This window comes from Myzus persicae, unplaced genomic scaffold (assembly GCF_001856785.1).
Source record: "Myzus persicae strain clone G006 unplaced genomic scaffold, MPER_G0061.0, whole genome shotgun sequence".
Classification (NCBI taxonomy): domain Eukaryota; kingdom Metazoa; phylum Arthropoda; class Insecta; order Hemiptera; family Aphididae; genus Myzus; species Myzus persicae.
In genome coordinates, this window is record NW_019102258.1 from 279,573 (window position 1) to 292,432 (window position 12,860).

The 12,860-nt window shown below is 28.7% G+C and overlaps 1 protein-coding gene across 2 annotated transcripts; it reads right to left on the bottom strand.

The window, feature by feature from the left end:
• Nucleotides 1–2,037: 2,037 nt before the first annotated feature.
• LOC111031662 (cyclin-dependent kinase 11B) lies at nucleotides 2,038–8,332 on the bottom strand. 2 transcript variants are annotated; one of them, XM_022311699.1, is made up of 13 exons: nucleotides 8,102–8,332; nucleotides 7,396–7,446; nucleotides 7,184–7,301; nucleotides 7,041–7,099; nucleotides 6,633–6,801; nucleotides 5,391–5,616; nucleotides 5,244–5,261; nucleotides 4,879–5,124; nucleotides 3,906–4,092; nucleotides 3,092–3,381; nucleotides 2,798–3,027; nucleotides 2,442–2,713; nucleotides 2,087–2,354 (listed from the first exon to the last, which is right to left on the bottom strand). In XM_022311699.1, the coding sequence occupies exons 1-13, from the start codon at nucleotides 8,125–8,127 to the stop codon at nucleotides 2,087–2,089; spliced, it is 2,160 nt and encodes a 719-aa protein (XP_022167391.1). In that variant the 5' UTR covers nucleotides 8,128–8,332. The 2 variants fall into 2 exon arrangements, with proteins under 2 accessions (XP_022167392.1, XP_022167391.1); XM_022311700.1 differs by lacking the exon at nucleotides 7,396–7,446 and having other exon boundaries at nucleotides 2,038–2,354.
• Between the last annotated feature and the right edge of the window lie 4,528 nt (nucleotides 8,333–12,860).

Sequence of the window (12,860 nt, forward strand, 5' to 3'; positions counted from 1 at the left end):
TCGCTCCACCTGCATGGCTGCATCACAATTCACAATATATTATTAAAAGAAGTTTTACATTTTAATACCATATTCAGGTTGAACTTGAAAATTCAATAATTGTAAAGATGCACATATTAGTATAATAAAGTACAATAATACCTATCATAACATTAAAATAAATATGTACTCCTATTCAATTGCATTTAAAACAATTCAGTAATAATTATAATACACAATGTACGACATGCATAGGTATTCGAAAAAATCTATGGATTTATCAATAAGTCATATGGCATCGAGTTTAATATTGTTATAATTTATAAGTAGGTATATATTTTTAAACAAAAATAGGTACCTACCTATTAACGATATTTGAAAGTTGAATGTTAAGAGCGCTGAAAGTTAGTAAACCAGGGCTTTTGGGTAGGCACTTCTAATCTTTTCCAGTTATATTGTTAAATAACAATATGCTGATACGATGAAAATATTAAATGCATAATCATTTTACGTAATGTAAAACGGGCGATTGAAAAACTGTGCATAAGTACATAATCCAAACTTTGAACGATGAGCATTTTTTTACAAATAAGGTCGAAATTAATGGCTGAGTACAATTGAGCATAAAACACCTTTTTTGTCACACGATTGAGCAAAATTGTCGCCGTATCGAAAGGAATCGAAGTACAAAAGATTACACGATTGAACATAAAAAACTCTGCACCGTTATACCATATTCAATTTTGAACTGTACTACAAAAATATTTAGTTATATTATAATTATAATAGTTCAAAATAAAACACGTCAAAAAAATAACATGATTGCATAGTCAATAATATAGTATAATAATATTATATAGATCTGCTTGAAAATAATAATTATTATTATATACCATATTTTTTTATTTAATTAGCTTTTAGTTGGCAACTATGATAGCTCGACAGTTATTCAATTACACAATTATTTATATACTAGAAAGGCTTATGACAAATATAGAAAAAGAAAAAAAAACAATATATATAATAATATATATAATATAGTGATATTTAACAGTTAAAGATGTATAAAATATATGGTAAATATTTAGTTAATATTATACGAAGATAGTATTAACCACCTTAAATTAAGAAGCCAGCTTCCATAGTTATGCTTATGAAAATAATAAAATCAAAATATTTAGAAATCAATAATAGTCAATAATATTGTCACATTATAACAGTTGTAGATCTGTTTGATAATAATAATGATAAAATATTTATACTTTTGGGTTACTGCTTATCGTGAAGTTGAAACTTATAATACCAAGGTAATTGATATGTTTTAGTATTTGTTTCCAATTTGACTTAAATGTATTAACAGAGATTCCGTATTCGTACGATGTAACTATAGGTTGAAAATTTGAATATTAGATCCGGAACTAATTTATTAATCGATAACATAGTCCATAAAGCTGGGCTCGGCCCACGTTTGATATCAAAATAATTTGTGTAATAATAAGTGAAAATAATAAATTACAAAATTTCGGCAACGTGAATGTGGCAACATCGCATAAAATATTCTCTGCACAATCGTGTTGCTAAAAAGGTATGCTCAATTGTGCTTTACCGAAATTAATAATACCGTATCGCAAACGATGCCCTTGGAAGTCCGTTAATTCTTGTTAATATAAATAAAAAATAATAATTGATGGAAAACTATAAACATGAATTATTATGAAAATTTTAAGACATGACAAGTACCTATAAAATGGATGTAATTGGAGTATGCCCGGACTGTCTTCAGCAAAAGAAAAAAAACTATTTTTTAGTTTGCAGTATTTTCTAAGTTTGCCCACCCACCCTTCCTTGAAGTTTATTTTGCATTCAAAATGGATACACTGTAAACTTCTCTATTTCAATAAATAGTTTTCTCATGTTTGAAGAAACTTACAAAGAGATCACCATGTAAAGTTGACGTAAGATAACTATTTTAAAGGACTGAAGTCGATGTCTAGACAGAAAATCAAAACAATGTCTATACATATTACATTTTATTTGTAAAGAAAAATAATGTTGCAGTTGTGTATAAAGCAATAGTCATTTATTATTTACAAATGAGAATATAAAGTTAAAATTTAAGACTAAAAGCTGGCACTGCAGTTGCTCTTGCCAAATTATTTATGTGAAATCCTTCATCTTCTTTAAGCTGTTTGTAATCCCTACCTCCAGATGGTGGTTTTGGACTGGCTGCTGCTACTTTTCTTGCACCCCCTTCACTCTTGGCTGGCCATGTCGGGAACATTGCTGGGTCTACAGCTAATGGCAATTCAGAGAAGTATTTTTGTTGAAGTGCATCTTCAGCTGTGACACGAGCACTCGGGTTATAAGTAAGCATTCTAAAATAAAACAATGTAAATAAAGAGAAAAAACTAATGATAATGAACAAATAATGATAAAATCCAAGAAATAAAAATTAAACTCACTTTCTAAGTAGATCATAGCCAATATCTGTTAGAATACCTTCTTTTGTAAACCTTCCTTTAAAATTAGCTGGGGGACAATCAGGCATTGAAGCTTTTGTAACCAGTGACAAACTTGAATATCCAGGCCACACTTTTTCGTTAGGTGTACCAAAGGTAGTAAAAATTTTTTTCAGCTGGTCATACTCAGATTTACCAGTGAACAGTGGTTCCATTAAAAGAAACTCAGCAAATATGCAACCTACAGACCAAATATCAATTGGTGTCGAATATTCCTGAAAAATAAATTTAATTACTCAAATGAGCGAAATCTTTTTTGTCTTTGCCTAACCCACATTTAAAAATGTGATTTCACAAACCTTAGCACCCAACAGAAGTTCGGGCGAACGATACCACAGTGTGACAACAACTGGCGTATAAGCTTTTAATGGAGAACCATATTCTCGAGCTAAACCGAAATCACCAACTTTCAGAACACCTTTATGACTTAAAAGCAAATTAGACGTCTTCAAATCTCTATGTAATATCCAGTTATCATGTAAATGTTCAACAGCCATTAAAAGTTGTTGCATTAAACATTTTACTTCAGCTAAAAACCAAACAATGTAAATAATTTTATTTTGATCAATATCAAAAGAAGATTAATAATTTACCGGCTGTAAATGATTGTTTTTTTTGCCTCATTGTTTCCATTAATGATTTCATGTCATGTTCAACATAATCCATGACTATAAAAATCTTATCCATATTACTGCCTACAACAATTTCTCTCACAGTCACAATATTTGGGTGTTGTGATTTTAAAAGTGTACTGATTTCTCTCAGTGAAGTGATAGGAAATCCTTCTTTTTCTTTTTCCATTTTCAAACGTTTCAATGCCACAATTTCATCAGTTTGCTTCTCTTTGGCTCGGTAAACCACGCCATATGTCCCTTCTTCAATTCTAAATATTGTAACCAAATTAATAAGAAAAATGAGCTAAAAATATCACTTTAGGTTGCAAATAAATTGAGTTATCTATTTGGACCTTAGATCACATACAACCAATAGAGCTACCCTCCAAATATTTGAAATAAACCTCACTAAGAGGACTCAGCATAAATGCACAAGCGGTCAATTCATATCAAGTCACCACTGTGATAACGATAAACACAAGAAATGTTGTAGTTTGAAATGTTGAATATTTATAAGGGGTATATGTAATTAATCTACAATGACTTAACATTAATAAAAATAAGAATATAATATGATTGATAAATAAATAAAAACTAATGAAAATGTATTATGGTATTACTGGGGCAAGCCCAGACAAGCTTAAAATACAGCATAAATTACGAATTTTATTAGCATACAAATCTGCCAGCAAATCTCATTACCAATACAGTAAGCAGTTTTATGCCGTGCCTCTATACATTATATATGATGAAAAGTTTAGACCCTAAGCAGTAAGCACTGTTAACTATTCACCTATTTAAACATTGAAATTCTTCTACACTTCGACATCCTTGTAGAGCTGGTAGATATTCTTTGGGTAACAAAGGTGGAGATGAGTTTTTTTCTAATGTTATATCCATTTGAATTTCAGTATCTACTTCTGGTGATTTTGATTCTTCTTTCACTGAGTTACTGCTACTAGACTTATCGTCAGATTTTTCTGAAAATATAAAAATATCATATGAAAACTTTATACTTAGAAATAGTTAACACAGTTAAATAAAAAATTAGATAGGATATACCTATAACCTAAATCACAGTATCATAATACATAATACAACGGGCCATCAGGCTTTGGTAAGTAATTATTTGACAAGTTTTCCAGCCACTAGACCTCGACTCTCACGTGAATGTGGTGTGTGTGCTGCCACGACACTACTATTTGAATTTTGTATACACTACACTTGTTGTTTAAAATGTAAATAATTATTTTAAAATATTAGTCAATAAGCACATTATCACTCTATACTAGTTTGAAGTAAATTACAAAAATAGATATAACTAAAAAACGATTTAAAAATATTATCGGAATAGGCAATGTTGATTTGATGGATTAATTTTAAGTCTTTGTTTTTATGATAAGATAACAAATATTTTTGATAACAGTCTATCAATAGAATATAGATTATTATTCAATACAATGTTTAACAGAATGCACTTTTCGTCAAAATAATTATGAAATTTTCATAGACACATAATATATTGATTTAAATGTTGATTTATAAGCATATGGAAATTTGATAAGTCATTTTAAGAAACATTTTTGTTAAATGCTTATTGATTTGCAGAACTCATCAACAAGTGATTACAATCCATAACTAACTACATGTCTGCAAGCGCAGCTTATTGACACTGTTCAAATAACATGCCACTGAAAAACCTGCCAATGGACAATTAAAAGGCGGATACTACTTAATATTTATAATCAATACTTAATACCACATACCACTAGATTGGGAACTTTTAGAGGATGAACTTGTTGAACCAGAACTGTCTGTATCATCACCAGAATCTTGACCAGAACCTTCAGATGCTTCTCCTTCTGATTTATCTTGAATTAGTGGTGGAGTTAGGGAGTTTTCTTCAGTCTTAACTTTATTATTATCATCTTCGTGATCCTCATTTTCATTTTCAGAACCAGATGAAGATGAATCATTTGATAACACTACCAAATCAGGCACCATATCAGGCCCTTAGAAAAATCAAGAAACATCAAATAATAAATAATAATTTTTTTTACAAAAAGGAAATAAATTAATAGATTTAAGTTTTAAAAAAAATGTATAAATATAAATATAAAAATATGTCTACCTTGTCCCATTGTTATTTCTTAAATAAATGCATAAAAAAAAAAATTAATTTTCAATAGTATATTTTAATAACAAATATAATATTATATAATACTCATTATTATAATGTATTATAATTATTAATTAAGATAAATAATTAATAACTTACGAGGTCTATCCAATGTTTTGTAGTATTGTTCAATATACTGATCTCTTTCTCGGTGAGATCTACGACTATCTCTTTCTTCTTCATCTTCTCGTTTTTTTAATTTTACATTAGAATCTCTAGAATCAATATCAACCGGTTCTTTTTTTTTATGTTTGTAATCTGTTGTACGATACCGTTCCTCTTTCTCCATCTTTTTTTTTTGTAAAAGATTTCTCAAATCATTTTCCTAAAAAAAAATATATTCTTATATATATACACATATATATATGTTACGGGTAATGTGTGAATGTACACATTGCCCAGTCAATGTGGTCTTGCCCGAGCAATGTGAACCAGAAATTTCTTTTTTTAAACATCTAATATTATTTTTTAGTTTTATTAAAAATTATAATTTTACTATTACCTACTTAATCATGAATATATTAATAATAGTAAAAATAATAATTGATATATAATATTGATGGAATCACAAAAAAAATTAACTTCTATCATCATGTTATTTTTCTAATAAATTCAATGAAATTAAATTTTATAATAAACTATGAAATTTTTTAAACACACTGTTAAACTTATTTTTGTTACCTATTATACTACTTATTTAATATAATGATTAGTTAATTTGTCATTTTATCAATATTATATAAAAATTATTATTATTAATAATATATTTGTAATATGGCAAGATTTAATAAAATTAATAATCATTGTTTCTTTTTTTTTTAATTAATATTCTAAAAAATTATAATTACCTAGGTTATAATAAAAAAAAAATAAACTAGATGGTTAATAAAAAAAATTGTGGTTCACATTACCCGTAACAAATACGTTTCTTGTACACAGTGATTCTTTTAATAGAAGACACTCATTACTTCAAAAATTACTGACATTTTAAAATATTTTTTTTTTACATAAGTTGGAGTTATTACAAACATTTTTAATAATATACTCCTAAGCAGAATATTTTTAAAGAGTTTTCATATTAAAAATCAAGGAACAAACAAGTATTTAATATTTAAAGCGTAGCAGAGACATGGAGTTGCTATAGGAACCCTTCAAAATTATGATTCTTTAATTCGCTCATCTTAAGTAGTAAAAAATTATGTTTCGTAGTGACTACTAGTAATGTAAAGAAAATCTCACAAAAATGTTTGGTTTTTGAAATAATGAGGAACATTAAAAAAATTACCCCGTATTGTATTGTTTAACAATTTGTTCATGCAACCAGATGTGCTAATATTATACCTTAAGCATTTCATCTCTGTGCGGCTTTTCATGTTTAGAATGTTTATCGTGACTATAACCGCTCCTTTTTTTATATCGATCCCAATCACCATTTTCACCTCTAGATTCTACTTTGTAATAATCATCTTCCTTTTTTGACCTCTTGTTTCTCAGGGCAAATTCTTCCTCTCTGCAAAATTAAACTATTAAGTTGTGATAACTATAAGCTAAGCATGATGAGTGGTTTGAAAATAGGCAGACTTTAATCCAAACTCAAGACATAAAATTACACAACTAGATATTTTAAGTGTCATACAAATTAACTACACAAATACACATTATTTAACTTATCGTTAAACCTACTAGTATGGCCAATATTAGTAGTCGTGCTAAGTCTATTTTAATAATATTATTAAATAAAAATATTACCGAGTATGTCTGTGCTTTCGTTTTTCAAGATGTCTGGAATGATGTTTTTTTGTTGGATCCTAAATATTTAAATAAATTTCATACTAATTAGAAAAAAATTATTGCTTTCATCAACTATACATTATAAAATAAAATATAATTACTTTTGAGTGTTTGTGGTGACTTGTTACTTTATGCCTCGACTTGTGCACTCTAGCTTGTGGTGGTTTTATTGTTAATGTATGATCTAGGGCAACGTCATCTTCATCAGTTGCTCCGTTACTAAAATGTTTTAAAAGGTATAATTAATATTACAAGACTAACTAGTTACTACACTAGTAGTTAACAATAGTAAAGGAAAATGATTAATTTTTACATTTTTTTAGCATGCAGTTTATCCACTCGAATTTTATCTTCTCGAATAACCCTACACCGGTAAAATATTTAGAAAACACATTAGCAAAACAATACAATAATGTCATATTATTGAGTATTAGTAATATAAATATAATACCAACTGTTTAAGAGTATGCCATACCCACAAGTCAAACATACAAACCAAAATACTTTACACATAATAGAGAAACATATGTCCTTAAAATGTCTTATGCTGCACATTTATAAGATGGAGACAACACAATATGTTGCTGTTTGGGTATGACGTCTTCTTAATATTTATTTTTTAGAAATACAAATTTAAAAACATTCCTCAAATGTTTTGTTTTTCTTTTAAATTGTCTACAAACAATTAAGCTTTTAGATTTTATGATTCACATTCTTAAAAAAGGTTAATAAATAAAATGTTTAATATTACTATATTATTTTTAAGTTTTGTTATAACGTATAATAGTTCAATAAATGAAATTACAAAGCACTAGTTGTAATGAAATGAAAGTTATGAGCTTATGAAGTTCTACAACATTAACAAGTCAATTTGATGATGATATATATATTAATTCGTCAAATGACGTTGTAAAATGTAAGATTAATTGTTAATTACTTAGAGAATGCAGTGTAAATTGAAAGCATATTGACAATACAAATAGTAAGTTGTTGTTATTGTTAAATATTAAAACCGTTACCTGCTTGATTGTGAATTCGAGTCCATGGTAAGGTGAAATATTATGATTTATTGGTAAACGTAACAATTTTTTTATTTTTATATTTCGTTTTAATTACATTTTCGATCAAAAGGCATTATAGGTACCTCGAACTCACTAGTAACTAGTTGTTACTTGTTACGACTTGTAAAGTTGGACATCGGGGACGGGTACACAACACAGAATTCCCGATTTTGATAACAACTATACTATATTACTATGGCCTATGACTATCTCAAGTAGTGATGGGAACAATCGAGAGAAAATAATCGAAATACTCGATTGTTTGAGTCACTCGATTATTTCGATTGTTTTGAAAATTCTCGAGTGATTCTCTCGGTATCGAAATCAGCTGAAATAATCGAGTGATTAAAATTACTCGACGAGTGATTCTCTCGAAATATTAAACTGCAAACTGCATACGGTACTTCCGTGTTATCTCGACTACCTTTGGTTCACAACCGTGTTATCTCGACTACCAAAATATTTCCAAGACTACCTGTCCTATTATATGATCAACCGTGTTATCTCGACTACCGCAATTTTTTAAATAATAAAAATATATAAAATATATAGGTTAAATTTATTCTGAATAATAATATAAATCTATTTTGAAACACGTTAAAATGGCATAAAAATGTGTATAGAAAAAATCGTAATAATATAATATAAAAAATTAATAAAAAATATATAAAATATATAGGTTAAATCTATTCTGAATAATAATATAAATAAAAATGTGTATAGAAAAAATTGTAATAATATAATATAAAAAATAAATAAAAAATGTAGTTAATAATTAGAGAAAATTAACAGCCTCCTTCTCGGACGATGGCAAATTAAAAAAATTCTGCATCAATTACTTTTCCAACATCATCTCTAACTTGGATATTATAATTTTTTTAAATTCAAATTTAAACATATTTTAATTTTTTTTTTTAGATTTCATCATTATATAAAATATTAAGTTGTATTGTATCATAATAATTAATAAATTAATCATGACAAGGCTAATGGGTTATTGCTAATAATAAACTTTAAATATGCCCAGGTCATATTGACTAAACTAATATAATAATAAAAAAAAAAAAAAGTAGTATACAATGTTTGGTAAGTTTGTTTTGCATTATTAAGTGAGCGAGCGAAATCCCACACTACCTAGTAGGCTAGTACCTACCAACTATTTAGTATTTGTAGTAACCGAGTGATTTTTTCGAGTACAGAGTGAGTGAGTGGATTGAGTGTAATAATACTAAATTAATAAAATACTTAATTGACCGAGAGGTTTTTTCGAGTGAATCTCTCGATTGTTGTAACCTCTCGATTACTAACTTCTCGATTGTCGAAATCACTCGATTGTTCCCATCACTAATCTCAAGGTGGTCATAATATACATGGCACTAGTGCCACTTCACTATCGAAATAACAACTATCGTCTTCAACAGCAAAACTTGGAACCAATGAAATACAAGTAATTTAAATTTGGCGGACAAATGTCTAGTATTTCATTGGTTTCACTTTATGCTGGTCGATAGTGATGGCTATAGTTGTGTTATCGATAGTGTAGTGGCACTTTCCAGCGCTTCTGTGCCACATGCTTCGTAACTATCGGTTTTCAAGAAATTTAGAAATCGATAATATTATAGCTATCGATATAATATATTTATCGTTATAATATTATATATATAAAAATATGAAGTAATTGACCGGGAAACAGAATTTTATATTTTTAGAAATCCAGGGAAAAAAGCCTGAGAAAAAAAATTCCCGAAAAAAATTCACTTACGCACAAACACTAAGCATTCAATGATTATGATGATATGCTTTGATTATTGGTATTATTTTTTATTTATTTTAATATAATGTATTGCCAACTTTAACTTCATATTCATTTATTTAAATCAGAATAATAATAACTATTAACACATACATATTCATATAGGTAACATATTGAATAATATCTCATCAAACTTAAAAATTAGTTCTTATTGTTTAATTATTACTTGATACCTACATAACATAAACGAAATAACATGAACGAAAATACCGTACTGAGGAGGATATAATACTGTATGCTAGGGAATAGGTAGGGACGAGCAGAGAGTTATTTAGCTGTGGCCTGTGGTATATACAATATACTATGAAAACCACATAATAACACAATATATTGTGATATATCATATATATAACATAATATAGGTAGGTAATTACTAATTTTACAGATAAAGTCATCAATAAAATAAAATACCTGTATCATTTTCAAAATAATTTAAAATGTCAATTACTTTAGTTGTATTGGGAATAATCCACGCTGCAGTGTGATCAAAAGGTGTACATAAATATATTAAATTAGAATTGACTTACAAATAACTGTAGAACAAAAATTATTGATTTTCTATGGATAAACAAGGGCACGGATTAATATACTAATATATTAATCCGTGAACAAGGGTGATACTGGGGTTTGGACTTAGGGGACACACTATATAGGTACCTACTATACCTAGGTACCTATGGCTTATAATATTATATGTACTTATGTACACAAAGATTCTAATCAAATTTGTCTAATTAAAGATAAGTTATTCATGGCTTTTTTTTCTGAATTCCATTTTTTATATTTACCAATAATTTTTCAGGTTAACTTCTTTCTGTTAAATGCAAAATCTTGTACTCGATGTTCAAACCTTAGATATAAATGGAAAACTCTTTATGAATTTATAAATTATAATCCATTATAATTTTCGAATTATTCGCTCAAATTCTTTTCAAATGTCTACTAACAACTTATGATGAACCTATACCCATTGAACCAATGAACCCTAAGATATTTTAAAAACCATAACCTTAAAAAGTACATCAACAAAAGCATATAACTATTTGACGGATACATTACTGCAGTATGTGTCATCTCTATATACACTACCAGATTTATAATTTAAACTTTAAAGTGGTATTTTATGGATATATGACATTAAATTCCAATGTGTCTTTATTTATGTTAGCTTAACTACACGAATATATCAAAATAGCAATTGAATATACAGTATAAATATAATCATTTTGAATTTACATTGATGGTAATTTGTAATACTGTCAACATTGAGAAAATGAGCATCAAATGTTCCTATTGAATCGAGGGTTTTATATTTAAACGGTGTATCGGTAAGATGGAAATAATGGAAAAAACAGTTTAGCTATTCGGAATTAAATTACCAAAATACCTACTGAGAAAACAAACATTTTTTCTGAAGTGTTTCAATGGATGAAAATTACAAAACCCTCTTTATCATTTATATTTTATAGGAACATTGGGCTTGTAGTTTATAACGTAACCTTGAATTGTCAGTTTGCAAGTTACAGCGGCAGACTGACTACTTATGGTTCGAGCCGTTCGAGGTGCAAACAATTGGGGCCCATGTAATTCTTTTATAAGCTCACTAACCTCAGGTTAGAGAATAGTTCTACATTACAATAAGATTTAAATTTAAGAAAAAGCGCAGGGGCTGACCTAACCCTACAGTAGTAATTTGGGGTCCGGATCATAAATACAAATAGATGCTTGGGAGTTGGGGTGTTACTTGGTTTATGGAATTATTTAGCAGTATAGTACCCTGGGCCAATCCACCCCTGGCAAGTTATAACTTACGAAATAGCTATTGGAATATTGAACATCGCGAATTACGATTGTTATCGTCACGACTGCACGAAACATTATTATTTATAATTACTACTGTCGAAGAACATCTAAATATAAAGTTTTTATACCTCGATGTCTCTGCGGTTTTACTGTACGAATCACGATCGTGTGAATGCATGATATGGTCATTGAACTATAAAATAATGTATTATATATAAATATAACGTTACAATATATTTCAATGGATTTGACATAATACGAATTTTATATTTATTTATCTCCCGCGCAGACAATTAGCAGTGTTCCAATCAAAGATGTAACAAAAATACCTAATTAAAAGTATTATACAATCACGGTAATTGTGACAGTGGTCTCAGTCCAACAGCAGCAGTGTGACCAGTCAGTGTGGCACGAAAAGTTTACCAAAATACAATCACAAATAACAATCGCGATTTCCGATTGTTTGCTGCTTGCTTCTTGGCCCTTGAGATTACTTACAAGCTCTCTTTTACAATTTTTCTTACTCATGAATCACGAGTCGCCAGTAACGATTATAGAAAAATTATGAGGAAACAGAAGTTTATCGAAATTCAAAATCAATTAGTATTTCATCTATTGATTATTCAATACTCCTGTCTCCAGTATTCTGTGCCTCTGTGGTATCAACTATCTACAAAAAAATACAGAATTTACAATTTTGAGGCAACATCACGATTTAAGATATCTTAAATTGTGATCAACATTATTGACCTGGTTGAGGGTGAATCCTTATGTCTGTGATTAATATAACTATTACGATGTACCGCCATGGGCGCCCATAGGTAACATTTTAGAGGGGGGTCAAAATAAAAAATTTCGGTAATAAGGTAATATTGTGGTAATATTTTTTGAGCTGCAAGTTCATAATAATTTTTTCCAGGGGGGGGGGGAGCAAGTGGCCCTGTCTTCCCCCCCCCCCCCTCCAATGGGCGCCCATGTGTACCGCCACGTACGAGTGTAATGGGACCGTAGAACTAAAATATTTTGAACTTTGTAGGTCTATGAATGGGACAAATCATAATATTGTAATGAAAAAAAATAACCACGAAAATAGTAGAAAAT